Genomic DNA, 27,991 nt, shown 5'->3' with positions numbered 1-27,991 from the left:
TTGAATGAATGAATGAATGAAAGTGGAGTTTACTCGGCTCAGCACCAGATAAAACGAAGAGGAGTGGGTTGGTCGAGCAGGGGCTCTGCGAGCCGGGCTAGGGAAAGGGCTGAGGTGATCGGCTTTTCCGGCTCGACCCAAGCCCGGCCTGCTCTCCCACAAGCGTGACCTGGCTCTGAGGGAAACCGAGGCGCAGGGAGACCAGCCCCCTTGTTGGGATTCATCCGGAGGCCGAGCTGCCGCCTTCGGCCTGATACTAGAATCGTCGAGAGCAGCTCTGGAGGTTCAGTCCCGGCTCCCTCCTGGGAGCGGTGAGTTCACAGGTGTGGTACGAAGCCGGGAGGATGCGGAAGAGTCTTCGTGTCTTTCGGCACCAGGACGGGCCCGGCCTGGGCTTCGATCGTGCCCTGATCCCTTCCCCAGCCTTCCCTTCTCCATCTCTGTTCCCTTGTCGTCCTCGGCTCGACTCCCGGGCTCCCGGTCAGCTTGCGACCTTGCCCAGGAGGGGTTCTCTCTCATGCTGCTCCAACCGGCTTTGCCGGTACGCCAAGAATTGCATTGAGATCTGGAGGGGTGCTCGTTAAGGAGGAATGCAAAATAGGAAGTGTGCTGACTTCCCCAGCATCCCGCAGGGCCACCTCGGCCCTTTCCCTCACTTAGGGAGACCCTGGTCTCTCCCTGCAGCGTAGGATTTCAAAGGATGTCCTTTTCCGAAGAGGCAGGAAGGTGTCCCCAAGCTCCGGGGGCCTTCTGCTGCTCACACTCCAGCTGTGCTCCCGGCAGAATATTCCCAATTCCTAAGGAATCCCAGCCTCCTGTTCATCCCCCTCTCCGCTGGCTGAGTGATTTTTGGCATTGGAGGGTGGAAGCTTTTGACCTCAGGGTGTAGCCCACACAGGCTGTCTTGGGGTTGGGAGGGAAGGAACAGGGTTTGTTTTACATAGCTAATTTCTGTCTTAAACTGTAAACTCCTAGAGGGCAGGGATCGGGGGGCTTTTTGTTTTGGTGGGGGCAGTACCATTAACTTCACCCCCAGTTCTGTGGGCAGGAAAATTTGAAAAATGAGTCCCAGCTGCCACCTCTTGGCCCCTTCCAGCTGGGGTGGGAGGCTTTATGGGAGCTGGGAGTGGGCGGGAGTGTTTTGAGCGCCAGCCAAGGGTGGTGTATGGGGTCTGGGGCTCTCGGGGCATGAGTGAGATGTGGAGTCCTCAGGACACGAGTTGGGTGTGGGTGTCAATGGGGTCGGCACCCTGGAGTCCTGGCAGCCATGGGGGCTGATCGGGTTGGGGCTGAGGCCAGTGGGTGGCCAGCTCTGGGATGGAGGTGAGCGCCATGGGCCATATAATAATGGCATTTATTAAGCACTTACTACATGCAAAGCACTGCTCTAAGCGCTGGGGAGGTTAAAGGGGGTTAGGTTGTCCCACAGGGGGGCTCATAGTCTTCATCCCCATTTTACAGATGAGTGAACTGAGGACCAGAGAAGTGAAGTGACTTGCCCCAAGTCACACAGCTGACAAGTGGTGGAGCTGGGATTTGAACCCATGACCTCTGACTCCAAAGCCCGGGCTCTTTCCACTGAGCCACGCTGCTTCTCTGAAGGTGATAGTGAAGACATACTGGGGGAAAGTGGGGGAGAAGGCACCCCCACTCCCGCCACCCACCTCTCTGCAATACCTTTCGATGTCCCACTCCCCCACTAGACTGTAAGCTCCTCGAGGGCAGTGATCATAATTACCGACTGTTATATTGTCCTCTCCCAAGTGCTTAGAACAGTGCTCGATATATATCACTTATTGATTCCTCTTCCTTTCCCTGTCTCTCTTCTTGTCTTCCTCCCTTCCCCTCCATTTCTCCCCTGCAAGCTCCCTCCCAAAGCTGCCCCTTCGTTCAAAAAGCAATGTTGCCTCCACTGCTTGATGGTGGCAGTGAAATGTGGGGCTTCCAGGAGAAGGGTAGGGGACAACATGAGGCCCAGGCGCAGAGTCTAGGGGAAGCAGACACCCAGGGGTGCACACCCCCAAGAGTCGGGGGGGGCGGGTCACACTGGGGGAAAAAGGGTAATGACACGGGCCAGCGTGAGGTCAGAGATGGGTAGAGCTTGTGAGGCTGCTCCGTGCTCGGGCTGCGGCGGGAGAAAGCCTCAGTCCGGAGCTCAATTTCAGCCCAGCTTCCTGCCAGCCTGCGGTCCCGGTTCCAGGGGCCCTCCCCTGCTCCGAGTCCTTCCCGAGGCCATCGGCTAACTCGTTCTGGAAAGGAGAGTGAGGGCTGGGGTCACCTTCTGGCTGAGAGGGAGAGGGGCCCTGACCCCGAGGCCCGCGGGGGAGAGGACAAGGGAGAATCCAGCCGAGCCGGCCTCGGGCAGAACACGGCCCCGGAGCGCTCTTCCGGACGGCTCTTATTGGGTCTTGGCCCGGCAGGTTGGCCGGCCCGGAGACCGTAGTGAAGGAAGGATACGATGGTGTCCAGCAGCAGCACGCCCAGGCTGCCAATCAGCCAGGGCAGGTGGTGGAGGACGTAGTTACCCTCGGCCTGCCCGGGCTCGGGGTTCTTGAGCAGCACGCTCAGCCCGTATAGGGTGTTCCCCAGCATCACCAGGGCGAAGAGCGAGTACGAGATGCCCTGGGTCGATCTCCTCTGGAACTGGAAGGGCACAAAGGGCGTCAGAGAGGGACAGGAGGCCCGTTTATCCCCATCGGGGGAGCAGGGGTCTGTGTGGGGGACTGTCCGGGTTCTCCTGGTCTACCCCAACCTACGCTGGCCCCTGAAGGACAACGGACAAGTCCACCAGGCCTCCTGGTCCCCCCATTCTGGGGTCAATCTCCTCTCCCTTAAGTCCGTCCCCAAGGCCTTGAAAAGTGGGCTGACCAACCCTCCGTAAGTGGTCTCTCCCAGGGCCGCCCGGCTCTAGGGGCGACGGCCCCCCGCGGCCTCTTGTCCCAGTCGTTCCAGAGCTGCGGACTGGTAAAGGGCAGAGCCGAGCGCCTTCCGCGGGAGGAGGTGGGGCTGGGGAAGGGTTGCCTCTGGGAAGCCCCTGGCCTGGTCAGGGGCGTCAGGGGCCACTGTGGCAGCACCGTACGCCAACCCGGAGCAGGGCCGCCCTCCCCCTTACGTTGGTGTAGATCTGCGGCAGGCGGGACAGCAGGTAGAGCATGCTGGAGATTGAGCCGATGGCGAAGCCAATGATCTCTTTCTGGGTGAAGGGCTGCAGGACAGGCAGGGAGAACACGGACATAGCAAAGGTCATCTCCTCCCTGCACCCCTTCCCGCATCCTCCCCATGGCCCCGAATGTCCTGTGGCCTTCCCCCACCCCCCGGCAATGCCCTCCCACCTTCTCAGTGCGATCCTGGCCCCCGGACCCCCTTTCACCACCCCCAAAGCTCCTCCCCGCAGTTCCCACCTCTCTGTCTATTTCACCACGACTGTTCTCCTGGCACCGGGCAGATGCGACAGTCGAGTCCCTCCCCCATCCCCGCTCCTTCCCCAAGGACTGACCTTATTGCCCGGCTCAGACCCGATGGCCAGGAGCGTCCGGCCCCTGAAGGAGGCATCTCCTAGGGCTGGGGGACTGGAGGTCCCCAGGAATGGGGCGGCTGATACGCTCCCCAAGAAGATGAACAGGAAGGCGGTGTTGATGGGCGCCGATCCTGGCCACGGAAAGAAGGGGTAAATAATAATAATAACAATAATAATAGCATTTATTAAGCACCTACTGTGTGCAAAGCACTGTTCTATGCGCTGGGGGGGCGGTTACAAGGTGATCAGGTTGTCCCACGGGGCGCTCCCAGTCTTCACCCCCATTTTACAGATGAGGGAACTGAGGCCCAGAGAAGTGAAGTGACTTGCCCAAAGTCACCCAGCTGGCAACTGGCAGGGCCCCCGACTGGCTCCTGAAGCGTTTTTCTGTCAGGGTGACCGAACGAGACCCCCAGGAAGGAGGGAGGGCTTGAGGATGGAGCCCCAAATGGTGATCAGAGGAAGGAAATCGGGGTGCTTCCCTTTCACCATTGCTCACTTGCTTTCTGAGCGTCCCTATCTTGGAAGATTAAGGGGCAGGACTCCAGATAAGGCCTTGCTGCCCAGAGGAAGTAGTTGTGGACTTTATCATTCCGAGACCCTGAAGATAGGCATCCGTCGGGCTCCTGTGGCTTGGAGGGACCCCTGTCACTGGCTCTGGGCCCACAGTCGCCTGGCTTTGAGATCAATCAATCGTATTTATTGAGCGCTTACTGTGTGCAGAGCACTGTACTAAGCACTTGGGAAGTACAAGTTGGCAACATACAGAGACAGTCCCTACCCAACAGTGGGCTCACAATTGAGATCCTTTCCTGCCCAGTTGTCCCTTCCTCTGGGCCAGGGAGGAGAATTTCTTGAGCTTTCTTTCTCCCTAGTCAGCTTACTCCAGAAGGTTTCCCTTAAAAAAAAAAAAATCTCACATATTTTGGTCTTCAACTCCAACCTGGGGGCTGAACCCAGGACGGTTTAGCCTTGAAAACCGGGCATGGTAGAAGGTAGGGGTGGGCCCCCTGTTTGGAGAAGCAGCGTGGTTTAATGGATTCCCCCCACCTTACCTCCTTCCCTTTCCCACAGCACCTGTATTTAGTAGTCTATTTTATTTGTACATGTTTATTCTATTTATTTTATTTTGTTAATATGTTTTGTTTTGTTCTCTGTCTCTCCCTTCTAGACTGTGAGCCCACTGTTGGGTAGGGACCGTCTCTATATGTTGCCAACTTGTACTTCCCAAGCGCTTAGTACAGTGCTCTGCACAGTAAGTGCTCAATAAATACGATTGAATGAATGAATGACAGAGCGTGGGCCCGGGAGTCAGAAGGACCTGGGTTCTAATCCTGGCTCCGCCATGTGTCTGCTGCGTGACCTTGGGCAAGTCACTTTGCTTCGGGGCCTCAGGTACCTCATCATAGGCTTAGTATAGTACTCTGCACACAGTAAGTGCTCAATAAATACGATTGCATGAATCTGTAAAATGGGGATTAAGCCCTATGTGGGACAGGGACTGTGTCCAACCTGACTAATGTGTATCTACCCCAGTGTTTAGAACAGTGCTTGGCACATAGCGCGTTCAATGGAAAGACCCCGGGCTTTGGAGTCGGAGGTCGTGGGTTCAAATCCCGGCTCCGCCACTTGTCAGCTGTGTGAATTTGGGCAAGTCACTTCACTCCTCTGGGCCTCAGTTACCTCATCTGGAAAATGGGGTTAAAGACTGTGAGCCCCCCGTGAGACAACCTGATCACCGTGGAACCTCCCCAGCACTTAGAACAGTGCTTTGCACATAGTAGGCGCTTAATAAATGCCATTATTATTATTATTGTTATTTTTGAAAGGCTTGAGCACTGGATGAGGGGCACTGGAATCCAATAATAATAATAATAATAATGATGATGGCATTTTTTAAGCGCTTACTATGTGCCAAGCACTGTTCTAAGCGCTGCTTCTGGCCTTAGTCTCTGCCCAGGTAATGATGATGATAATTGTGGTGAACACTGGGGTAGTTTGGACGCAGTCCCTGCCCCACATGGTGCTCATAATCTAGGGGGAGAGGGAGAAAAAGGTATCTCCTTTTCACAGATGAGGAAACTGAAGCCCAGAGAAGTTGAGTGACTTGTACCTTTTATTCACCTCATCCTCAGCCCCACAGCACTTATGTACCTATCTGTAATATTCATAATCTTCAAATATTACGATTTCTATTAACGTCCATCTCCCCCTCTAGACTGTTGTGGGCAGGGAACGTATCCACCAACTCGGTTGTACTGTACTCTCCCAAGCTCTTAGTCTAGTGTTTTGCATCCAGTAAGAGCTCACTAAATACCATCGATTGATTGATTGCCCAAGGTCAAGCAGCAGACAAGCGGCAGGGTCTGGATTAGCGTGGCTCAGTGGAAAGAGCCCGGGCTTGGGAGTCGGAGGTCATGGGTTCGAATCCTGGCTCCGCCGTTTGTCAGCTGTGTGATTTTGGGGCAAGTCACTTCACTCGTCTGTGCCTGTTACCTCATCTGTCAAATGGGGATGAAGACTGTGAGCCCCATGTGGGACAACCTGATCACCTTGTATCCCCCCAGCGCTTAGAACAGTGCTTCGCACATACTAAGCGTTTAACAAATACCATCATTATTATTATTAGAACCAAGTCACAGGTCACTTCCAGACCTGTGCTCTAGCCACTAGACCACCCTGGGCCGGCTTGCTCCGACGGCCCATCCCAGGCCCCCTCTGAGGTGCTGGGGGAACCCAGAGCCGCTGTTGGGTAGGGACCGTTGCCAACTTGTACTTCCCAAGCGCTTAGTACAGTGCTCTGCACACAGTAAGCACTCAGTAGATACGATTGAATGAATGAATGACTCGGAAGTCTTTGGACTTCCAGATCCCTTCAGGCGACAGGGAGGAAAGACCTTTCCCTCCCATACTTCCCGTTGGGTGCCCTGTTACCTAGAGCTGAGAGCTTTTTTCCCAGTCCCACCCACAATTCCCCAGCCCCTGCAGCCCCACGGCCCGGCACCGGCCAAAGATCCGGCTCCGCTGCGTCCCAAGGAGACGAAGCGGCCAACCGCACTCACGTGAGAAGCCCTGGTTCTTGAACTTGTAATAGAAGTAGAGGGACATCATGAGCAGGTCGGCCAGCACGTAGTACACAGCGGTGTATGTCTGCGAGAGCACAGGGTCGGACCGTGAGGTGCCCAGCCCCGGGCTCAGGCCTCGCCTCGTCAGGTGAGGGAAGGCGCGGACGCCTCGACTTTCAGCAGGCACCTTAAGGCGAGCGGCCCTGCCTGCTGGGACCCGTGATCCCCGTCCACCCTCCAGAAGGGCCCAGGTCTCCAGCTGGGATGCTGTCATTGCAAGAGGCTGGGACGGGCTGCTTCAGAGCCCCAGCAGCTCGGAGGCCTGCCGCCTGCAGCTGGTTCTCTTCTGACCTTGGGGCACAAGGGCCCCAAGGAGTCAGTCAGAGAAAGCAGCTCCATCCCAAAGCCACCCTTAGCCCCTCAGGAGATTCCCACCCCACGGTGGGCTCAGACGATGCCCGTACCTGCAGTGGCAGCTGATCGGCGAGGAAGGACCCAATGAGATTGCAGGAATCTCCACCCAGCCAGCCCAGGAGGAACCACACGGACAGGGCCTGGTCCATATTGCCCGTCTTGCAGGCCTGGAAGTACTGGCTGGAAGGCAAGAGGGACCGTTAACCCCGCCGCCAGCGGGCCGAGACCTTGCCTCCGAATCAGGTGCCATTCCATTTCCTCCTCCAGTCATCCGAGCTTTAAGGACTTTCGGTCCTTTGGGCCTCGCGTGAGCAACCCCTCTTGATTCTGCCACAGAGGCACTCCGGGTGGCTTCCCAGCAGCCGATCAGGCCCGGCCCTCCCCTCCTCCTGTCGGGGATGGGAGAGTGGTTCATTGCGATCCAGCTGGACAAACAGAGAGGGAGGGAGGACAGAGAGAGAGAAAGAGAGAGAGAGAGAGGAAAGGAGGGAGGGAGAAAGAAATGGAGGGAGGGAGAGAAGGGAGGAGGGAGAGGGAAGGGGGAAGAGAAAGGGGGAGAGGGGAAGAGAAGGGGAGAGGGGAAGAGGGAGAGAGGGGAAGAGAAGGGGAAGAGGGAGAGAGGGGAGAGGGGGGGGAAGAGAAGGGGAAGAGGGAGGGGAAGAGAAGGGGAAGAGGGAGGGGAAGAGAAAAGGGGGAGGGAGGGGAAGAGAAAAGGGGGAGGGAGGGGAAGAGAAAAGGGGGAGGGGGAGGGGAAGAGAAAAGGGGGAGGGGGAGGGGAAGAGAAAAGGGGGAGAGGGAGGGGAAGAGAAAAGGGGGAGAGGGAGGGGAAGAGAAAAGGGGGAGAGGGAGGGGAAGAGAAAAGGGGGAGAGGGAGGGGAAGAGAAAAGGGGGAGAGGGAGGGGAAGAGAAAAGGGGGAGAGGGAGGGGAAGAGAAAAGGGGGAGAGGGAGGGGAAGAGAAAAGGGGGAGAGGGAGGGGAAGAGAAAAGGGGGAGAGGGAGGGGAAGAGAAAAGGGGGAGAGGGAGGGGAAGAGAAAAGGGGGAGAGGGAGGGGAAGAGAAAAGGGGGAGGGGGAGGGGAAGAGAAAAGGGGGAGAGGGAGGGGAAGAGAAAAGGGGGAGAGGGAGGGGAAGAGAAAAGGGGGAGGGGGAGGGGAAGAGAAAAGGGGGAGAGGGAGGGGAAGAGAAAAGGGGGAGAGGGAGGGGAAGAGAAAAGGGGGAGAGGGAGGGGAAGAGAAAAGGGGGAGAGGGAGGGGAAGAGAAAAGGGGGAGAGGGAGGGGACGAGAAAAGGGGGAGAGGGAGGGGAAGAGAAAAGGGGGAGAGGGAGGGGAAGAGAAAAGGGGGAGAGGGAGGGGAAGAGAAAAGGGGGAGAGGGAGGGGAAGAGAAAAGGGGGAGAGGGAGGGGAAGAGAAAAGGGGGAGAGGGAGGGGAAGAGAAAAGGGGGAGAGGGAGGGGAAGAGAAAAGGGGGAGAGGGAGGGGAAGAGAAAAGGGGGAGAGGGAGGGGAAGAGAAAAGGGGGAGAGGGAGGGGAAGAGAAAAGGGGGAGAGGGAGGGGAAGAGAAAAGGGGGAGAGGGAGGGGAAGAGAAAAGGGGGAGAGGGAGGGGAAGAGAAAAGGGGGAGAGGGAGGGGAAGAGAAAAGGGGGAGAGGGAGGGGAAGAGAAAAGGGGGAGAGGGAGGGGAAGAGAAAAGGGGGAGAGGGAGGGGAAGAGAAAAGGGGGAGAGGGAGGGGAAGAGAAAAGGGGGAGAGGGAGGGGAAGAGAAAAGGGGGAGAGGGAGGGGAAGAGAAGGGGAGAGAGGGAGGGGAAGAGAAGGGGAGAGAGGGAGGGGAAGAGAAGGGGAGAGAGGGAGGGGAAGAGAAGGGGAGAGAGGGAGGGGAAGAGAAAGGGGGAGAGGGAGGGGAAGAGGAAAGGGGGAGAGGGAGGGGAAGAGGAAAGGGGGAGAGGGAGGGGAAGAGGAAAGGGGGAGAGGGAGGGGAAGAGGAAAGGGGGAGAGGGAGGGGAAGAGGAAAGGGGGAGAGGGAGAGGGAGGGGAAGAGAAAGGGGGAAGAGGGAAAGAGGGAGGGAGAGTTGCAAGGTACTCTCCCGTGCACTTAGGGCAGTGCTCTGCACAGCATAAGCGCTCAATAAGCACTGATTGATCGAACAGTTCAGCGGTTGTTCCATTCCTTTAGCAGGCTGGAGGCTCATGAGGAATAGGGCAAGTCCCGGAGACAAGGGCCCTGGGCCTCGAGGAACTCATTTGAAAGTGGGACTGACGAAAGAATGTAGTCCACCTTATCTTTTTCCGGAGGCTTTATTTACTGCTTATAATGGAGCTTCCCCAGTCATTTAGGAGCCACTCCCGGGTTGAAGAAGAATGGGGAGTAATGATTGGAGGAAGGAGTATAAACAACCTTCCTTATGCTGATGATACTACACTACTAGCAGAAAGTGAAGAAGATTTGAGGGGGTTATTAAAAGTTGAGCAGAGCGAAAAGATGGGCCTGTATTTGACTGTCAAAAAAAAAAAAAGGATCATGACAACTGGAAGTTTTAACTCATAGCAGATGGAGAGAAGATTGAAGAAGATGACAACTTTTCTCTCCTGGGATCGCTAATCAATAATAACCAGTAGTCAAGAAATATGTCGAAGATTAATGTTAGGAAGGTTTGCTATGAAAAAGCCTGGAAAAAACATCATGAAATGTGCTGAGGTAACAACTGCCACAAAAATACAAGCAATCAATTCTCCGGTGTTTCCAATGACAATGTATGGATCTGAAAGCTGGACAGTGAAAAAAACAGGCTAGAAAGAGCAACGATTGTGTTGAAATATGGTGTTGGAGAAGGCTTTTGTGCATACCACTGATCCGCCCGGAAAACAAATGAGTTTTGGAGCAAATTAAGCCAATGTGGCCTTTGGAAGGCCAAGTGGCTCGATTTAAGATTAGCATATTTTGGACACATCATCAGGAGGACTAATTCTCTGGAGAAGACAAGAAAAGTCTAGGGAAAACTTGGAAGAGGCAGACCAGGACCTAGAGGATAGAGACCATAATGACGATAATGGAAGAACCGTTAGCAAGGCTATGGATTATGGCAGAATAATAATAATAATGGCATTTATTAAGTGCTTACTACGTGCAAAGCACTGTTCTAAGTGCTGGGGAAGACACAAGCTGATCAGGTTGTCCCACGTGGGGCTCACAATCTTAATCCTCATTTTACAGATGAGGGAACTGAGGCCCAGAGAAGTGAAGTGACTTGCCCAAAGTCACACAGCTGACAAGCGGTGGAGTCAGGATTTGAACCCATGACCTCTGACTCCAAAGCCCGTGCTCTTTCCACTGAGCCACGCTGCTTCTCTTAATAACGTTGGTATTTGTTAAGTGCTTACTATGTGCAAAGCACTGTTCTAAGCGCTGGGGAGGATACAAGCTGATCAGGTTGTCCCACGTGGGGCTCACAATCTTAATCCTCATTTTCCAGATGAGGGAACTGAGGCCCAGAGAAGTGAAGTGACTTGCCCAAAGTCACACAGCTGACAAGTTGCGGAGCCGGGATTTGAACCCATGACGTCTGACTCCCAAGCCCGGGCTCTTAGGATGTTTTAGACTGTGAGCCCATTGCTGGGTAGGGACTGTCTCTATATGTTGCCAACTTGTACTTCCCAAGCGCTTAGTACAGTGCTCTGCACACAGTAAGCGCTCAATAAATACGATTGATGATTGATGTTCTGGAGAAAATCTATCCCTAGAGTTGCTATGAATTGTTAACTATAATAACTATAATAATACCCTTTGGGACCCAGACTCAGTAGCCCAGCGGAGGGAAGGAGGGAGGACAAACGCTAAGGCCACTGTGCAAGATGAGCCTGTTTTCAGGACACATTTCTTGCCCACAGTGAGCTTAGAAAATGAATCAGTCAATCGTGTGACCTTGGACGAGTCACTTCACTCGCCTTAGGGAAGCGGCGCCCCCTAGGGGAAAGAGCTCGGGGCTGGGAGTCGGAAGGACCTGGGTTCGAATCCTGGCTCTGCCACTCGTCGGCTGTGTGACCTTGGACGAGTCATTTCCCCTCTGTTACAGAAGCGGCGCCGCCTAGTGGAAAGAGACCGGCGCTGGGAGCCAGAGGTCCTGGGTTCTAATCCTGGGTCATCCAGGTGTCCACTGTGTGACCTTGGATGAGTCATAATAATAATGTTGTTATTTGTTAAGTGCTTACTATGTGCAAAGCACTGTTCTAAGCACTGGGGTAGATACAAGGTAATCAGGTTGTCCCACGTGGGGCTCACAGTCTTCATCCCCATTTTACAGATGAGATAACTGAGGCCCAGAGAAGTCAAGTGACTTGCCCAAAGTCACACAGCTGACAAGTGGCGGAGCCAGGATTTGAACCCGCGACCTCTGACTCCCAAGCTCGGGCTCTTTCCACGGAGCCACGCTGCTTCTCATGTTGCCAAATTGTACTTCCCAAGCGCTTCGTACAGTGCTCTGCACACAGTAAGTGCTCAATAAATACGATTGAATGAATGAATGAATTTATTGAGCGCTTACAGGGTGCAGAGTACTGTACTAAGCATCTAGGGAAAGTACAATATAACTTAGTTGGTAGATCTGATTCCTGCTCACAACTCTGTTGTACTGTAATAATAATAATAATGGTATTTGTTAAGCGCTTACTATGTGCAAAGCACTGTTCTAAGCGCTGAGGAGGTTGTCCCATGGGGGGCTCCCAGTTTTAATCCCCATTTTACAGATGAGGTAACTGAGGCACAGAGGAGTGAAGTGAGTTGCCCAAAGTCACACAGCTGACAGTTGGCGGAGCGGGGATTACAATAATAATAATAATAATGGCATTTATTAAGTGCTTACTATGTGCAAAGCACTGTTCTAAGCGCTGGAGAGGTTACAAAGTGATCAGGTTGTCCCACATGGGGCTCACAGTCTTTATCCCCATTTTACAGATGTGGGAACTGAGGCACAGGGAAGTGAAGTGACTTGCCCAAAGTCACACAGCTGACGGCGGAGCCGGGATTAGAACTCATGACCTCTGACTCTGAAGCCCGGGCTCTTTCCACTGAGCCACGCTGCTTCTGCTGTACTCTCCCAAGGCACTCATTTACTGAGCGCTTACTGTGTGCACACAGTAAGTGCTCAATAAATGTGATTGATTGATGGGTTGATTGATTCATTCATTCATTCAATGGTATTTATTGAGCACTTACTGTGTGCAGAGCACTGTACTAAGCGCTTGGGAAGTACAAGGTGGCAACATATAGAGACGGGCCCTACCCAACAGCGGGCTCACAGTCTAGAAGACTGTATTTATTGAGAAGCAGCGTGGCTCAGTGGAAAGAGCCCGGGCTTGGGAGTCAGAGGTCGTGGGTTCAAATCTCAGCCCCGCCACTTGTCAGCTGTGTGACTTTGGGCAAGTCACTTCACTTCTCTGGGCCTCAGTTACCTCATCTGGAAAATGGGGATTAAGACTGTGAGCCCCATGTGGGACAACCTGATTACCTTGGATCTACCCAGCGCTTAAAACAGTGCTTGGCACATAGTAAATGCTTAACAAATACCAAAATGATTATTATTATTATGGAGCGCTTACTGTGTGCAGAACACTGTACTAAGCACTTGAGGTTACCGTCTAGTCAGGGAACTACAGGGCAGGTGAGTGAGAAGCTGGGGTGGGCTGGCTCTGAGGTAACCAGGGGATGCTGGAAGAATCAATCAATCAATCAATCGTATTTATTGAGCGCTTACTGTGTGCAGAGCACTGTACTAAGTGCTTGGGAAGTCCAAGTTGGCAACATATAGGGACGGTCCCTACCCAACGGCGGGCTCACAGACTAGAAGAAGCGATGCCCGACGAGGCAGGGCTCCGCTAGACGTGAGCTGACAGTCCCCACAGCGTCGGATCTTGTCTGAGGCCTCCTCAGATCTCAACCTCCATCATCTTTTAGACTGTGAGCCCACTGTTGGGTAGGGACTGTCTCTAGATGTTGCCAATTTGTACTTCCCAAGCGCTTAGTACAGTGCTCTGCACATAGTAAGCGCTCAATAAATACGATTGATGTGTATCGCGCCGCTGACCTCTCGCCCAAGTCCTGCCTCTAGCCTGGAATATCCTCCCTCCTCAAATCCTCCCGGCAATTATTCTCCTCTCCTTCAAAACCTTACAGGATGAAAACTTCCTTTCCTCTTTCTCCACCCGCTTCGGCATCGCCCTGACTTGCTCCCGTTATTCATCCCCCCAGCCCCACAGTACTTAGGTAATTTATTCATTTAGTTACATTAATGCCTCCCTAGACCGTAAGCTTGTTATGGGCAGGTAATGTGTCAATTTTCTGTTATATTGTGATAATATATGTTAATATAATATGTTAATATAATATGTTAATATAATATAAATTAATATATTATATTACATATGATATATTACATATGATATATTACATATATTACATATATGATATGTGTTATAAGCGCTTAGTACAGTGCTCTGCACATAGTAAGTGCTCAATAAATATGATTGATGATAATAACAGTGATAATAATGATGGCATTATTATGATATATATGATATATGGTATATATAAGGATATAATGATGGCGCTTACTATGTGCCAAGCACTGTTCTAATAATAATAATAATAGCATTTATTAAGCGCTTACTATGTGCCAAGCATTGTTCTAAGCGCCGGGGAGGTTACAAGGTGATCAGGTTGGCCCATGGGGGAGCTCACAATTTTAATCCCTATTTGACAGATGAGGGAACCGAGGCCCAGAGACGTGAAGTGACTTGCCCAAAGTCACACAGCTAACAGTTGGCGGAGCCAGGACTTGAACCCACGACCTCTGACTCCAAAGCCCGGGCTCTTTCCACGGAGCCACGCTGTACTCTCCCAAGCGCTTAATACAGTGCTCTGCACACACTAAGCGCTCAATAGATGCGGTTGAATGAATAAATGAATCCTTCAGATTCAGCCAGCCCTAATAATAATAATAATAATGATGGTATTTGTTAAGCGCTTATTATGTGCAAAGTGCTGTTCTAAGTGCTGGGCACTGTTCTAATGATAATGAGTGTGGTATGTGCTACGTAAGCCCTGGGGTAGACGTGAGATAATCAAGTCGGACCCAATCCCTTTCCCACATGGGGGTCACAGTCTAAGAAGGAGAGAGATCGGATATTGAATCCCCATTTTACAGATGAGGAAACCCAAGTCCAGAGAAGGGAAGTGACTGGCCCAAGGTCACCCGGCAGGCCAGTGGCAGAGCCGGGATTAGAACCCAAATGAGAAGCAACATGTCTCTGTGGAAAAGGGCCTGGACTTTGGAGTCAGAGGTCACGGGTTCAAATTCTGGCTCCGCCACTTGTCAGCTGGGTGACTTTGGGCAAGTCACTTCAATCAATCAATCAATCGCATTCATTGAGCGCTTACTGTGTGCAGAGCACTGGACTAAGTGCTTGGGAAGTACAAGTTGGCAACATATAGAGACAGTCCCTACCCAACAGTGGGCTCACAGTCTCTGGGCCTCAGTTCCCTCACCTGGAAAATGGGGATGAAGACTGTGAGCCCCCCGTGGGACAACCTGATCACCTTGTAACCTCCCCAGTGCTTTGCACATAGTAAGCGCTTAATAAATGCCATTATTATTATTATTATTATAAATGATCTGACTCCCCAAGCTGTGATCTCATCCCTCGACCATACTGCTTCTCCTTCTGGGCTGTGACTCACTTTCCCCGGAGGAACCCACTCCCAGAGCGATAAAACAACTGGGACCCCCTTTGCTCTGCCCCTCCAGCTTGGTTGGGAAAATGAGGGCTGCAGAGGCCAGGGCGGAAAGGGGCTCTGAAATCACCCGGGTACCAGTTGGGACCCCGTAACCTCTCGGACCTGGTGCTCTGCACACAGTAAGCGCTCAATAAATACGATTGATTGATTGATTGATTGATTTACACCCGATCTGCTCCGCGCCCTGGAATTGCAGCCACTTTTAGAGGCCGGAGCAACACCGTTTGGGACAGGAAGTGGCGAAAGATGCTCCAGGAAGTGGCCTGCTACTGCGACCCCTTCTTCTTGTATATATGTTTGTACATATTTATTACTCTATTTATTTATTTTACTTGTACATATTTATTCTATTTATTTTATTTTGGTAGTATGTTTGGTTTTGTTCTCTGTCTCCCCCTTTCAGACTGTGAGCCCACTGTTGGGTAGGGACCGTCTCTAGATGTTGCCAACTTGGACCTCCCAAGTGCTTAGTACAGTGCTCTGCACACAGTAAGCGCTCAATACGATTGATTGATGGATTATTGTCTTTAAAGGGATTAAAAGGGAGGGAGGGAAGAATTGGGAAGGTCAAGGCCACACCCCAGGGCTGCTGGAAAATATCCAAACCAGACCCAGCCAGGCGGGAACCCCCCACGGTCACCTGGTCTAGTGGAAAGAGCAGCAGGAGCGAGGGAGTCGGGAGGACATGGGTTCTAACGTTGGCTCTGCCAATTGCTTGCTGAATGACCTGGGGCAAGTCACTTGACATCTCTGTGTGACCTTGGGCAAGTCACTTAACTTCTCTGAGCCTCAGTGACCTCATCTGAAAAAATGGGGATTAACACTGTGAGCCCCACGTGGGACAACCTGATCACCTTGTAACCTCCCCAGCGCTTAGAACGGTTCTTTGCACGTAGTAAGCGCTTAATAAATGCTATTATTATTATTAAGTCACTTCTGTAAAATAGGGATGAAGACTTTGAGCCCCCCGGGGGACAACCTGATCACCTTGTAACCTCCCCAGCGCTTAGAACGGTGCTTTGCACATAGTAAGCGCTTAACAAATGCCATCATTATTATTATTATTATTATCTCCGTGCCTCAGTTCTGTGTTTCCCCTCCCACTTAGAGTGTGAGTCCCATGCAGCACAGGGACTGTGTCCAACTTAATAATAATAGTGGTATTTATGAAGCGCTTACTCTGTGCAAAGCACCGTTCTAAGTGCTGGGGAGGTTACAAGGTGATCAGGTTGTCCCCCGGGGGGCTCACAGTCTTCATCCCCATTTTACAGATGAGGTAGCTGAGGCCCAGAGAAGTGACTTAATAATAATAATAATAGCATTTATTAAGCGCTTACTATGTGCAAAGCACTGTTCTGAGCGCTGGGGAGGTTACAAGGCAATCAGGTTGTCCCACAGGGGCCTCACAGTCTTCATCCCCATTTGACAGATGAGGGAACTGAGGCCCAGAGAAGTGAAGTGACTTGCCCAAAGTCACACAGCTGAGAACTGGCGGAGTCAGGATTTGAACCCATGACCTCTGACTCCAAAGCCCGTGCTCTTTCCACTGAGCCACGCTGCTTCTCTTATGAAGCTTCTCTTATGAAGTGCTTAAAATGTGCAAAGCCCTGTTCCAAGTACTGGGGAGGTTACAAGGTGATCAGGTTGTCCCCTGGGGGGCTCACAGTCTTCACCCCCATTTTACAGATGAGGTAGCTGAGGGCCAGAGAAGTGACTTAATAATAATAATAATAGCATTTATTAAGCGCTTGCTATGTGCAAAGCACTGTTCTAAGAGCTGGGGAGGTTACAAGGTGATCAGGTTGTCCCCCGGGGGGCTCACAGTCTTCACCCCCATTTTACAGATGAGGTAGCTGAGGCCCAGAGAAGTGACTTAATAATAATAATAATAGCATTTATTAAGCGCTTGCTATGTGCAAAGCACCGTTCTGAGCGCTGGGGAGGTTACAAGGTGATCAGGTTGTCCCCCGGGGGGCTCACAGTCTTCATCCCCATTTTACAGATGAGGTCACTGAGGCCCAGAGAAGTGAAGTGACTTGCCCAAAGTCATACGGCTGACAAGTGGCGGAGTCGCGATTTGAACCCATGATGTCTGACTCTAAAGCCCGGGCTCTTTCCATTGAGCCACGCTGCTTCCCCAGTGCCTAAGTCGCTGGGGAAGTAACTTAGTAACCTAAGTCATGTAAGGTTACTAGTAACTTAGTAACCTAAGTGACTTAGTAACCTAAGTCACCCCAGGGCTAAGAACAGTGTTTGACTTCCATTTTACAGATGAGGAAACTGAGGCCCAGAGAATAATAATAATGATGGCATTTATTAAGCGCTTACTATGTGCAAAACACTGTTCTAAGTGCTGGGGAGGTTACAAGGTGATCAGGTTGTCCCACGTGGAGCTCACAGTCTTAATCCCCATTTTACAGATGAGGTAACTGAGGTCCAGAGAAGTGAAGTGACTTGCCCAAAGTCACACAGCTGACAAGTGGCAGAGTCACGATTTGAACCCATGATGTCTGACTCCAAAGCCCGGGCTCTTTCCACTGAGCCACGCTGCCTCCCCAGTGCCTAAGTCACTGGGGAAGTAACTTAGTAACCTAAGTCACATAAGGTTACTAGTAACTTAGTAACCTAAGTCACCCAGTGCTAAGAACAGTGTTTGACTTCCATTTTACAGATGAGGAAACTGAGGCCCAGAGAATAATAATAATGATGGCATTTATTAAGCACTTACTATGTAACTTAGTAAGTAAGGTTACTTAGTAACCTGTCACCCCAGTGCTAAGAACAATGTTTGACTCATAGTAAGAGCTGTTTGACTCCCATTTTACAGATGAGGTAACTGAGGCCCAGAGAATAATAATAATGATGGCATTTATTAAGTGTTTACTATGTAACTTAGTAAGTATATAATAATAATGATGGCATTTATTAAGCTCTTGCTATATAACTTAGTAAGGTTATTTAGCAACCTAAGTCACCCCAGTGCTAAGAACAGTGTTGGACTCATAGTAAGAGCTGTTTGACTCCCATTTTACAGATGAGGTAACTGAGGCCCAGAGAATAATAATAATGATGGCACTGATTAGGTGTTTACTATGTAACTTAGTAAGTATATAACAATAATGATGGCATTTACTAAGCGCTTGCTATGTAACTTAGTAAGTAAGGTTACTTAGCAAGCTAAGTCACCCCAGTGCTAAGAACAGTGTTTGACCCACAGTAAGAGCTGTTTGACTCCCATTTTACAGATGAGGTAACTGAGGCCCAGAGAATAATAATAATTTTGGCATTTATTAAGTGCTTACTATGTAACTTAGTATATAATAATAATGGCGGCATTTATTAAGCACTTACTATGTAACTTAGTAAGTAAGGTTACTTAGCAAGCTAAGTCACCCCAGTGCTAAGACCAGTGTTTGACTCATAGTAAGAGCTGTTTGACTCCCATTTTACAGATGAGGTAACTGAGGCCCAGAGAATAATAATAATGACGGCATTTATTAAGCGCTTACTATGTAACTTAGTAAGCATATAATAATAATGATGGCATTTATTAAGCGCTTGCTATGTAACTTAGTAAGTAAGGTTACTTAGCAACCTAAGTCACCCCAGTGCTAAGAACAGTGTTTGACCCACAGTAAGAGCTGTTTGACTCCCATTTTACAGATGAGGTAACTGAGGCCCAGAGAATAATAATAATTTTGGCATTTATTAAGTGCTTACTATGTAACTTAGTATATAATAATAATGGCGGCATTTATTAAGCGCTTACTATGTAACTTAGTAAGTAAGGTTACTTAGCAAGCTAAGTCACCCCAGTGCTAAGAACAGTGTTTGACTCATAGTAAGAGCTGTTTGACTCCCATTTTACAGATGAGGTAACTGAGGCCCAGAGAATAATAATAATGACGGCATTTATTAAGCGCTTACTATGTAACTTAGTAAGCATATAATAATAATGATGGCATTTATTAAGTGCTTGCTATGTAACTTAGTAAGGTTACTTAGCAACCTAAGTCACCCCAGTGCTAAGAACAGCGTTTGACTCATAGTAAGAGCTGTTTGACTCCCATTTTACAGATGAGGCAACTGAGGCCCAGAGAATAATAATAATGATGGCATTTATTAAGCGCTTACTATGTAACTTAGTAAGTATATAATAATAATGATGGCATTTATTAAGCGCTTGCTATGTAACTTAGTAAGTAAGGTTACTTAGCAAGCTAAGTCACCCCAGTGCTAAGAACAGTGTTTGACTCATAGTAAGAGCTGTTTGACTCCCATTTTACAGATGAGGTAACTGAGGCCCAGAGAATAATAATAATGACGGCATTTATTAAGCGCTTACTATGTAACTTAGTAAGTATATAATAATAATGATGGCATTTATTAAGCACTTGCTATGTAACTTAGTAAGTAAGTAAGGTTACTTGGCAACCTAAGTCACTCCAGTGCTAAGAACAGCGTTTGACTCTTAGTAAGAGCTGTTTGACTCCCATTTTACAGATGAGGTAACTGAGGCCCAGAGAATAATAATAATGATGGCATTTATTAAGCGCTTACTATGTAACTTAGTAAGTATATAATAATAATGATGGCATTTACTAGGCGCTTGCTATGTAACTTAGTAAGTAAGGTTACTTAGCAACCTAAGTCACCCCAGTGCTAAGAACAGTGTTGGACTCATAGTAAGAGCTGTTTGCCTCCCATTTTACAGATGAGGTAACTGAGGCCCAGAGAATAATGATAATAATGATGGCATTTATTAAGCGCTTACTATGTAACTTAGTAAGTATATAATAATAATGATGGCATTTATTAAGCGCTTGCTATGTAACCTAGTAAGTATATAATAATAATGATGGCATTTATTAAGCGCTTGCTATGTAACTTAGTAAGTAAGGTTACTTAGTAACCTAAGTCACCCCAGTGCTAAGAACAGTGTTGGACTCATTGTAAGAGCTGTTTGACTCCCATTTTACAGATGAGGTAACTGAGGCCCAGAGAATAATAATAATGACAGCACTTATTAAGCACTTACTATGTAACTTGGTAAGTATATAATAATAATGATGGCATTTACTAAGCACTTGCTATGTAACTTAGTAAGGTTACTTAGCAACCTAAGTCACCCCAGTGCTAAGAACAGTGTTGGACTCATAGTAAGAGCTGTTTGACTCCCATTTTACAGATGACGTAACTGAGGCCCAGTTACGGATGAGGTAACTGAGTTGACTCACAGTAAGAGCTTAATAAATGCCTCACACCCCGAAAAAAAGCTTCTCCCCAAAAAGGCCCCCTGCCTTTCCCTCAAGTCCAGCCGAGCGAGCTCTACTTACGGAAAGGAGGCGCCAGCAAAGCAGAGGATGGAAGCCAGGCCCAGGACCACACTGGCGAAGTCCCGGCCGTCCCGAGCGCACTCTCTGAACACGTCCCACACCCACAGGGATCCGTTGGGGCAGTCGGAGAAGTTCCCGGCCGGGAGCGCGGAGCCGAGGGGCTTCCAGAACATGGCGGAGCCTCCCGGGGTGGGATCGAAGGGACGGCCGACGGGTGTCCGCGGCGGCTCTCTGGCCCTAGGAGCGAGCAGGATAAGGGAGGATTAGCCGAGCTCCCTGCCTTGCAACAGGGCCGGATCTCCTCTTCAGGGCTAAGCGCTTAGTACAGTGCTCTGCACACAGTAAGCGCTCAATAAATACGATTGATTGATTGATAAAGTCGAAGATAACATCTTCATCAAGGCCCTAACGTGCTCAAGCCACTTTCTTTGATGCTGACCAGAATCTGGGAAAGGGAATCACTCAGGTTTGCGTGGACGACGACGCTCTCGCCCTCCCACAGCCCAGGTCATCTGATCTCATCTATTTGAAGATAAAAAAAAAAGATCAGCCTTTGTCAATCAATGGTATTCATTCATTCATTTAATCGTATTGAGCGCTTACTGTGTGCCGAGCACCGTACTGAGCGCTTGGGAAGTCCAAGTTGGCAACATGAGAAGCAGCGTGGCTCAGAGGAAAGAGCCCGGGCTTTGGAGGCAGAGGTCATGGGTTCAAATCCCAGCTCCGCCAATTGTCAGCTGTGTGACTCTGGGCAAGTCACTTCACTTCTCTAGGCCTCAGTTCCCTCAACTGTAAAATGGGGATTAAGACTGTGAGCCCTCTGTGGGACAACCTGATCACCTTGTAACTTCCCCAGTGCTTAGAACAGTGCTTTGCACATAGTAAGCACTTAATAAATGCCATTATTATTATTATTATTATTATTATTATTATTATATAGAGATGGTCCCTACCCAGCAGCGGGGTCATTTATTCATTCATTCATTCAATCGTATTTATTGAGCGCTTACTGTGTGCAGAGCACCGTACTAAGCGCTTGGGAAGTCCAAGTTGGCAACATATAGAGACGGTCCCTACCCAACAGTGGGCTCATTTATTCATTCATTCATTCCATCGCATTTATTGAGCGCTTACTGTGTGCCGAGCACTGTACTAAGCGCTTGGGAAGTCCAAGTTGGCAACATATAGAGATGGCCCCTACCCAACAGCGGGCTCACAGTCTAGAAGGGGGAGACAGACAACAAAACAAAACATATTAACAAAATAAAATAAATAGAATAGTAAATATGTACAAGTAAAATAGAGTAACAAATACGTACATTCATTCGTTCATTCAATCGTATTTATTGAGCGCTTACTGTGTGCAGAGCACCGTACTAAGCGCTTGGGAAGAACAAGTTGGCAACATCTAGAGACAGTCCCTACCCAGCAGCGGGCTCACAGTCTAGAAGGGGGAGACAGACAACAAAACAAAACATATTAACAAAATAAAATCAATAGAATAGCAAATATGTACAAGTAAAATAGAATAATAAATATGTACAGTCATTCAATCATATTTATTGAGCGCTTACTGTGTGCAGAGCACTGTACTAAGCAGTTGGGAGAGTTTACTATAACGGAGCTGGTAGACACGATTCCTGCCTGTAAGGGGCTGTAAGGGGCTTCTAGACTGTGAGCCCACTGTTGGGTAGGGATCTTCTCTATATGTTGCCAGCTTGTACTTCCCAAGCGCTTAGCACAGTGCTCTGCACACAGTAAGCGCTCAATAAATACGACTGATTGAAGTCGAGAGCGCAGTTTTGTTCAAGGGCTTGCTGGGGGCCAAACTCTGGACAGAGTGCTTGGGTGACCTTTAGAAAAAGCACATTATAGGACGGCCTGGTTTTCCTCGAGGTGATCCCAGCCTTACCCACTTGAAAAACCTGGACAAAGACGGAAGATTCAGCCACATAAATGGGAAAAAAATGTTTTATTGGACCCTGCTACAATGAGAATCAATCAATCAATCGTATTTATTGAGCGCTTACTGTGTGCAGAGCACTGTACTAAGCGCTTGGGAAGTACAAGTTGGCAACATATACAATGAGAAGAGAAGAAGGTGTTGACTCTGATGGCACACTGCCTTTTTTATGGTATTAAGTTCTTACTAGGAGTCAGGCACTATACTATCTACTACAAGCTAATCACGTCGGACAAAGTCCACATCTCACATGAGGCTTAATCCCCAAATGAGGGAACTGAAGGGCAGAGAAGTGACATGACTTTCCTGAAACTGTGGGCAGGGAACTCGTCTGGATTGTATTTCCCAAGCGCGTAGTCCAAATCAAATCAAATCAATCGTATTATTGAGCGCTTACTGTGTGCAGAGCACTGTACTGAGCGCTTGGGAAGTACAAGCTGGCAACATATAGAGACAGTCCCTACCCAACAGCGGGCTCACAGTCTAGAAGGGGGAGACAGACAACAAAACAAAACACATTAACAAAATAAAATAAATAGAATAGATATGTACAAGTAAAATAGAGTAATAAATATGTACAAACACATATACATATATATACAGTCCAGTGCTCTGCACGCAGTAAGCGCTCGAGAAATACAACTGAACGACCGACTGAATGAAATCACACAATCGATCAATCAGTCGTATTTATTGAGCGCTTACTGTGTGCAGAGCACTATACTAAGCGCTTGGGAAGTCCAAGTTGGCAACATATAGAGACGGTCCCTACCCAACAGTGGGCTCACAGTCTAAAAGGGGGAGACAGACAACAAAACCAAACATACTAACAAAATAAAATAGAATAGATATGTACAAGTAAAATAGAGTAATAAATATGTACAAACATATATACATATATATACAGTCCAGTGCTCTGCACGCAGTAAGCGCTCGATAAATACTACTGAACGACTGACTGAATGAAATCACACAATCAGTCAATCGTATTTATTGAGCGCTTACTGTGTGCAGAGCACTGGACTGAGTGCTTGGGAAGTACAAGTTGGCACCATCTAGAGACAGTCCCTACCCAACAGTGGGCTCACAGTCTAAAACGGGGAGACAGAGAACAAAACCAAACATACTAACAAAATAAAATAAAGAGAATAGATATGGACAAGTAAAATAAATAAATAAATAGAGTAATATTCCGGCACAACAATCAAGTGCCGGAATCGGGATTGGAACCCAGGTCCTCTGATTGCCAGATTCCCAGTCCCGCGCTCCATCCACAAGGCCGCAATGCTTCTTCTAGACTGTAAGCCCACTGTTGGGTAGGGACCGTCTCTAGATGTTGCCAACGTGGACTTCCCAAGCGCTTAGCACAGTGCTCGGCACGCAGTAAGCGCTCAGTAAATACGATTGAATGAATGAATGCTTACTCAGAGCTGAAGATCGTTCTCCAAGAGGCCTCTGCAGGCCTCGCTGTTCCACTTCTCTTCCCCTTCCCGGTTATCTCTGCCGACGGCTTGGTTCTCTGATTCCCACAAATCAAGTCTTTTCGTTTCCTCTTTTTTTTTTCACTGCTTATTACCAAAAAGAAGAGGGAAGGGCGAGTCCGGAGCTTTCCTCGGGCAAACCGCTCTCTCTCTCTCAGAGGCTCAGCAGTTTCTGGTCAATCTCAAGACTCTCAGGCCCTCTGGCCCCCCTACACCCAGCTGTGTGATTTGGGGCCAGTCACTTCACTTCTCTGGGCCTCGGTTCCCTCATCTGTAAAATGGGGATTAAAACTGGGAGCCCCCCCCCGTGGGACAACCTGATTGCCTTGTAACCTCCCCAGCACTTAGAACAGTGCTTTGCATATAGTAAGCGCTTAATAAATGCCATCATTATCATGGTTATTATTATTGAGCACTTACTTTGTGGAGAGCACCGTACTAAGCACTTGGAAGAGTACAATTTTACTTGTACATATTTATTTTATTTATTTTATTTTGTTAATGTGCTTTGTTTTGTTCCCTGTCTCCCCCCTCTAGACTGTGAGCCCACTGTTGGGTAGGGACCGTCTCTATATGTTGCCAACTTGGACTTCCCAAGCGCTTACTACAGAGGTCTGCACACAGTAAGTGCTCAATAAATATGATTGATTGATTGTACATATTTACTATTCTATTTATTTTATTTTGTTAATATGTTTTGTTTTGTTGCCTGTCTCCCCCCTCTAGACTGTGAGCCCGCTGTTGGGTAGGGACCGTCTCTATATGTTGCCAACTTGTACTTCCCAAGTGCTTACTACAGTGCTCTGCACACAGTAAGCACTCAATAAATTGATTGATTGTACATATTTACTATTCTACTTATTTTATTTTGTTAATATGTTTTGTTTTGTTGTCTGTCTCCCCCTTCTAGACTGTGAGCCCGCTGTTGGGTAGGGACCGTCTCTAGATGTTGCTGACTTGTACTTCCCAAGCACTTAGTACCATGCTCTGCACACAGTAAGTGCTCAATAAATACGATTAAATGAATGAATGAATAAATGCTTTGCACATAGCACTTAACAAATACCATCATTATTAGCAGCGCTTAGAACAGTGCTTTGCACATAGTAAGCACTTAACAAATGCCATTATTATTATTATTATTAGCTGGGTCTCCCCCTTGGCGAACCACACCTCATCATGTTTCAGACTCAGACTCAACATCCTATTTCTAACCCCGTGCAGTAAGAGCTCAATATAGTGCAAGCGCTTAGTACAGTGCTCTGCACACAGCATTCATTCATTCATTCAATCGTATTTATTGAGTGCTTACCGGGTGCAGAGCACTGTACTAAGCACAAGTTGGCAACATCTAGAGACGGTCCCTCCCCAACAGCGGGCTCACAGTCTAGAAGGGGGGAGACAACAAAACGTATTAACCAAATAAACAGAATAAATACGTACAAATAAAATAAATGATGATGATCATCATCATCAATCGTATTTATTGAGCGCTTACTATGTGCAGAGCACTGTACCAAGTGCTTGGGATGATGATGATGGCATTTATTAAGCGCTTACTATGTGCAAAGCACTGTTCTAAGCGCTGGGGAGGTTACAAGGTGAGCAGGTTGTCCCACGGGGGGCTCCCAGTCTTAATCCCCATTTTCCAGATGAGGGAACTGAGGCCCGGAGAAGTGAAGTGACTTGCCCAAAGTCACCCAGCTGACAGCTGGTGGAGTCGGGATTTGAACCCATGACCACTGACTCCCAAGCCCGGGCTTTTTCCACTGAGCCATAATAAATCCGTACAAACATCTATACAGGTGCTGTGGGGAGGGGAAGGAGGTAAGGCGGCGGGGATGGGGAGGGGGAGGAGGGCTCAATAGCCCAAGCAGTACAGTAAGCGCTCAATAAGTACGACTGAATGAATGAATAAACACCACTGACCGACTAATTGGCAGGCTTGGCGCATCTACAAGGGTTGTGGTGGGTAGATGGGAGGAGGCGGGCGCCTCTGAACTTGGGAAACCCGGCTCCCTTTCCTCTTGGGCAGGATAGTTAGGGGCCCTGGGTTTGAACTCCAAAGGCCGGGTCTGTGGGATGAGCGCGCTCAAGGGTGACTTTTTTGGACGAGGGACGAAGCTCACCTCTATCAAGCAGGAGTCTAGCTGGACACGGTGTCCCGTGGGCCTATTAGTCAAGACCGGTCCTTGTTTCCGCCCAGGAGGCCCCGGCACGGGACCATTTATAAAACAGCTGATGCCACCACTCCTTGTAGGAGACGCCAAGCTCAAGTCTAACCCCAGAGCGCTGTACTAAGTGCTTGGGAGGTACAACTTGGCAACATATAGAGACGGTCCCTACTCAACAGTGGGCTCACAGTCTGGATGGTCTCTATCTGTTGCCGAATTGTCCTTTCCAAGCGCTTAGTACAGTCTCCCCCTCCCCATCCCCCCCGCCTTACCTCCTTCCCCTCCCCACAGCACCTGTATCTATATATAGATGTTTGTACGCATTTATTACTCTATTTATTTTATTTGTACATATTCTGTTTTATTTTGTCAATATGTTTTGTTGTCTGTCTCCCCCTTCTAGCCTGTGAGCCCGCTGTTGAGTAGGGACCGTCTCTATCTGTTGCCAAATTGTACTTTCCAAGCGCTTAGTACAGTCTCCCCCTCCCCATCCCCCCCCGCCTTACCTCCTTCCCCTCCCCACAGCACCTGTATCTATATATAGATGTTTGTACGCATTTATTACTCTATTTATTTTATTTGTACATATTCTGTTTTATTTTGTCAATATGTTTTGTTGTCTGTCTCCCCCTTCTAGCCTGTGAGCCCGCTGTTGAGTAGGGACCGTCTCTACCTGTTGCCAAATTGTACTTTCCAAGCGCTTAGTACAGTCTCCCCCTCCCCATCCCCACCGCCTTACCCCTTCCCCTCCGCACAGCACCTGTATCTATATATAGATGTTTGTACGCATTTATTACTCTATTTTATTTGTACATATTCTATTTATTTTATTTTGTCATTATGTTTTGTTTTGTTGTCTGTCTCCCCCTTCTAGCCCGTGAGCCCACTGTTGAGTAGGGACCGTATCTATCTGTTGCCGAATTGTACTCTCCAAGCGCTTAGTACAGTCTCCCCCCCATCACCTCCTTCCCCTCCCCACAGCACCTGTATATATGTATATATGTTTGTATGCATTTATTAATCTATTTTATTTGTACATATTCTATTTATTTTATTTTGTCAATATGTTTTGTTGTCTGCCTCCCCCTTTTAGCCTGTGAGCCCGCTGTTGAGTAGGGACCGTCTCTATCTGTTGCCAAATTGTACTTTCCAAACGCTTAGTACAGTCTCCCCCTTCCCAGTGCTTAGAACAGTGCTTTGCACATAGTAAGGGTTTAATAAATGCCATCTTCATCATTATTATTATTATTAAATAGAGAAGCAGCATATCTCAGTGGAAAGAGCCCGGGCTTTGGAGTCAGGGGTCGTGGGTTCAAATCCCGGCTCCGCCACTTGTCAGCCGGGTGACTTTGGGCAAGTCACTTCTCTGGGCCTCAGTTCCCTCATCTGTCAAATGGGGATGAAGACTGGGAGCCCCCCGTGGGCCCACCTGATCACCCTGCAACCTCCCCAGCGCTTAGAACAGTGCTTTGCACATAGTAAGCACTTCGTAAATGCCATCATTATTATTATTAAATAGAGAAGCAGCGTGCCTCAGTGGAAAGAGCGCGGGCTTTGGAGTCAGGGGTCGTGGGTTCAAATCCCAGCTCCGCCACTTGTCAGCTGGGTGACTTTGGGCAAGTCACTTCACTTCTCTGGGCCTCAGTTCCCTCATCTGTAAAATGGGGATGAAGACTGTGAGCCCCCCGTGGGCCCACCTGATCACCTTGCAACCTCCCCAGCGCTTAGAACAGTGCTTTGCACATAGTAAGCGCTTCGTAAATGCCATTATTATTATTATTAAATAGAGAAGCAGCGTGTCTCAGTGGAAAGAGCCCGGGCTTTGGAGTCGGGGGTCGTGGGTTCAAATCCCGGCTCCGCCACTTGTCAGCTGGGTGACTTTGGGCAAGTCACATCTCTGGGCCTCAGCTCCCTCATCTGTAAAATGGGGATGAATCAATCAATCGTATTTATTGAGCGCTTACTGTGTGCAGAGCACTTGGGAAGTGCAAGTTGGCAACATGAAGCCTGTGAGCCCCCCGTGGCCCAACCTGATCACCTTGTAACCTCCCCGGCGCTTAGAACAGTGCTGTGCACATAGTAAGCGCCTAATAAAGGCCATCATTAAATCCTCCCAGTATTTGTTCTTCTGATTACCGTGGTTGTGGTTGTTCGCTGAGGCGGAGGCCCGAGGATGGGGGGGTGAGGATGATGATGGGGGGTGAGGAGGAGGAGGAGGAGGAGGAGGATGATGATGGGGGTCCAGGACGGGCCCAGCTGC

The 27,991-nt window shown here is 49.1% G+C and overlaps 1 protein-coding gene across 2 annotated transcripts; it reads right to left on the bottom strand.

The window, feature by feature from the left end:
- Nucleotides 1–13: 13 nt before the first annotated feature.
- SLC66A1 (solute carrier family 66 member 1) lies at nucleotides 14–27,991 on the bottom strand. Of its 2 annotated transcripts, none has more exons than XM_038746797.1 (8): nucleotides 27,868–27,991; nucleotides 20,114–20,350; nucleotides 7,047–7,176; nucleotides 6,580–6,667; nucleotides 3,497–3,648; nucleotides 3,113–3,205; nucleotides 2,458–2,643; nucleotides 14–565 (listed from the first exon to the last, which is right to left on the bottom strand). In XM_038746797.1, the coding sequence occupies exons 2-8, from the start codon at nucleotides 20,284–20,286 to the stop codon at nucleotides 482–484; spliced, it is 906 nt and encodes a 301-aa protein (XP_038602725.1). In that variant the 5' UTR covers nucleotides 20,287–20,350; nucleotides 27,868–27,991; the 3' UTR covers nucleotides 14–481. The 2 variants fall into 2 exon arrangements, with proteins under 2 accessions (XP_038602725.1, XP_038602726.1); XM_038746798.1 differs by lacking the exon at nucleotides 27,868–27,991 and adding an exon at nucleotides 23,501–23,519.

Source organism: Tachyglossus aculeatus, chromosome 5 (genome assembly GCF_015852505.1).
Source record: "Tachyglossus aculeatus isolate mTacAcu1 chromosome 5, mTacAcu1.pri, whole genome shotgun sequence".
Taxonomy (NCBI): domain Eukaryota; kingdom Metazoa; phylum Chordata; class Mammalia; order Monotremata; family Tachyglossidae; genus Tachyglossus; species Tachyglossus aculeatus.
This window is presented reverse-complemented; position numbering and strand designations above follow the sequence as displayed.

Bases quoted from the DNA above. Each gene is read 5' to 3' on its own strand.
- SLC66A1 (XM_038746797.1), bottom strand. From the start codon at position 20,286: ATGTTCTGGAAGCCCCTCGGCTCCGCGCTCCCGGCCGGGAACTTCTCC. The intron at 6,668-7,046 runs GTACGGGCATCG...GTGCTCTCGCAG, and splicing joins CCGATCAGCTGCCACTGCAG to ACATACACCGCTGTGTACTA. The intron at 3,649-6,579 runs GTGAGTGCGGTT...TTCCGTGGCCAG, and splicing joins CAAGAACCAGGGCTTCTCAC to GATCGGCGCCCATCAACACC.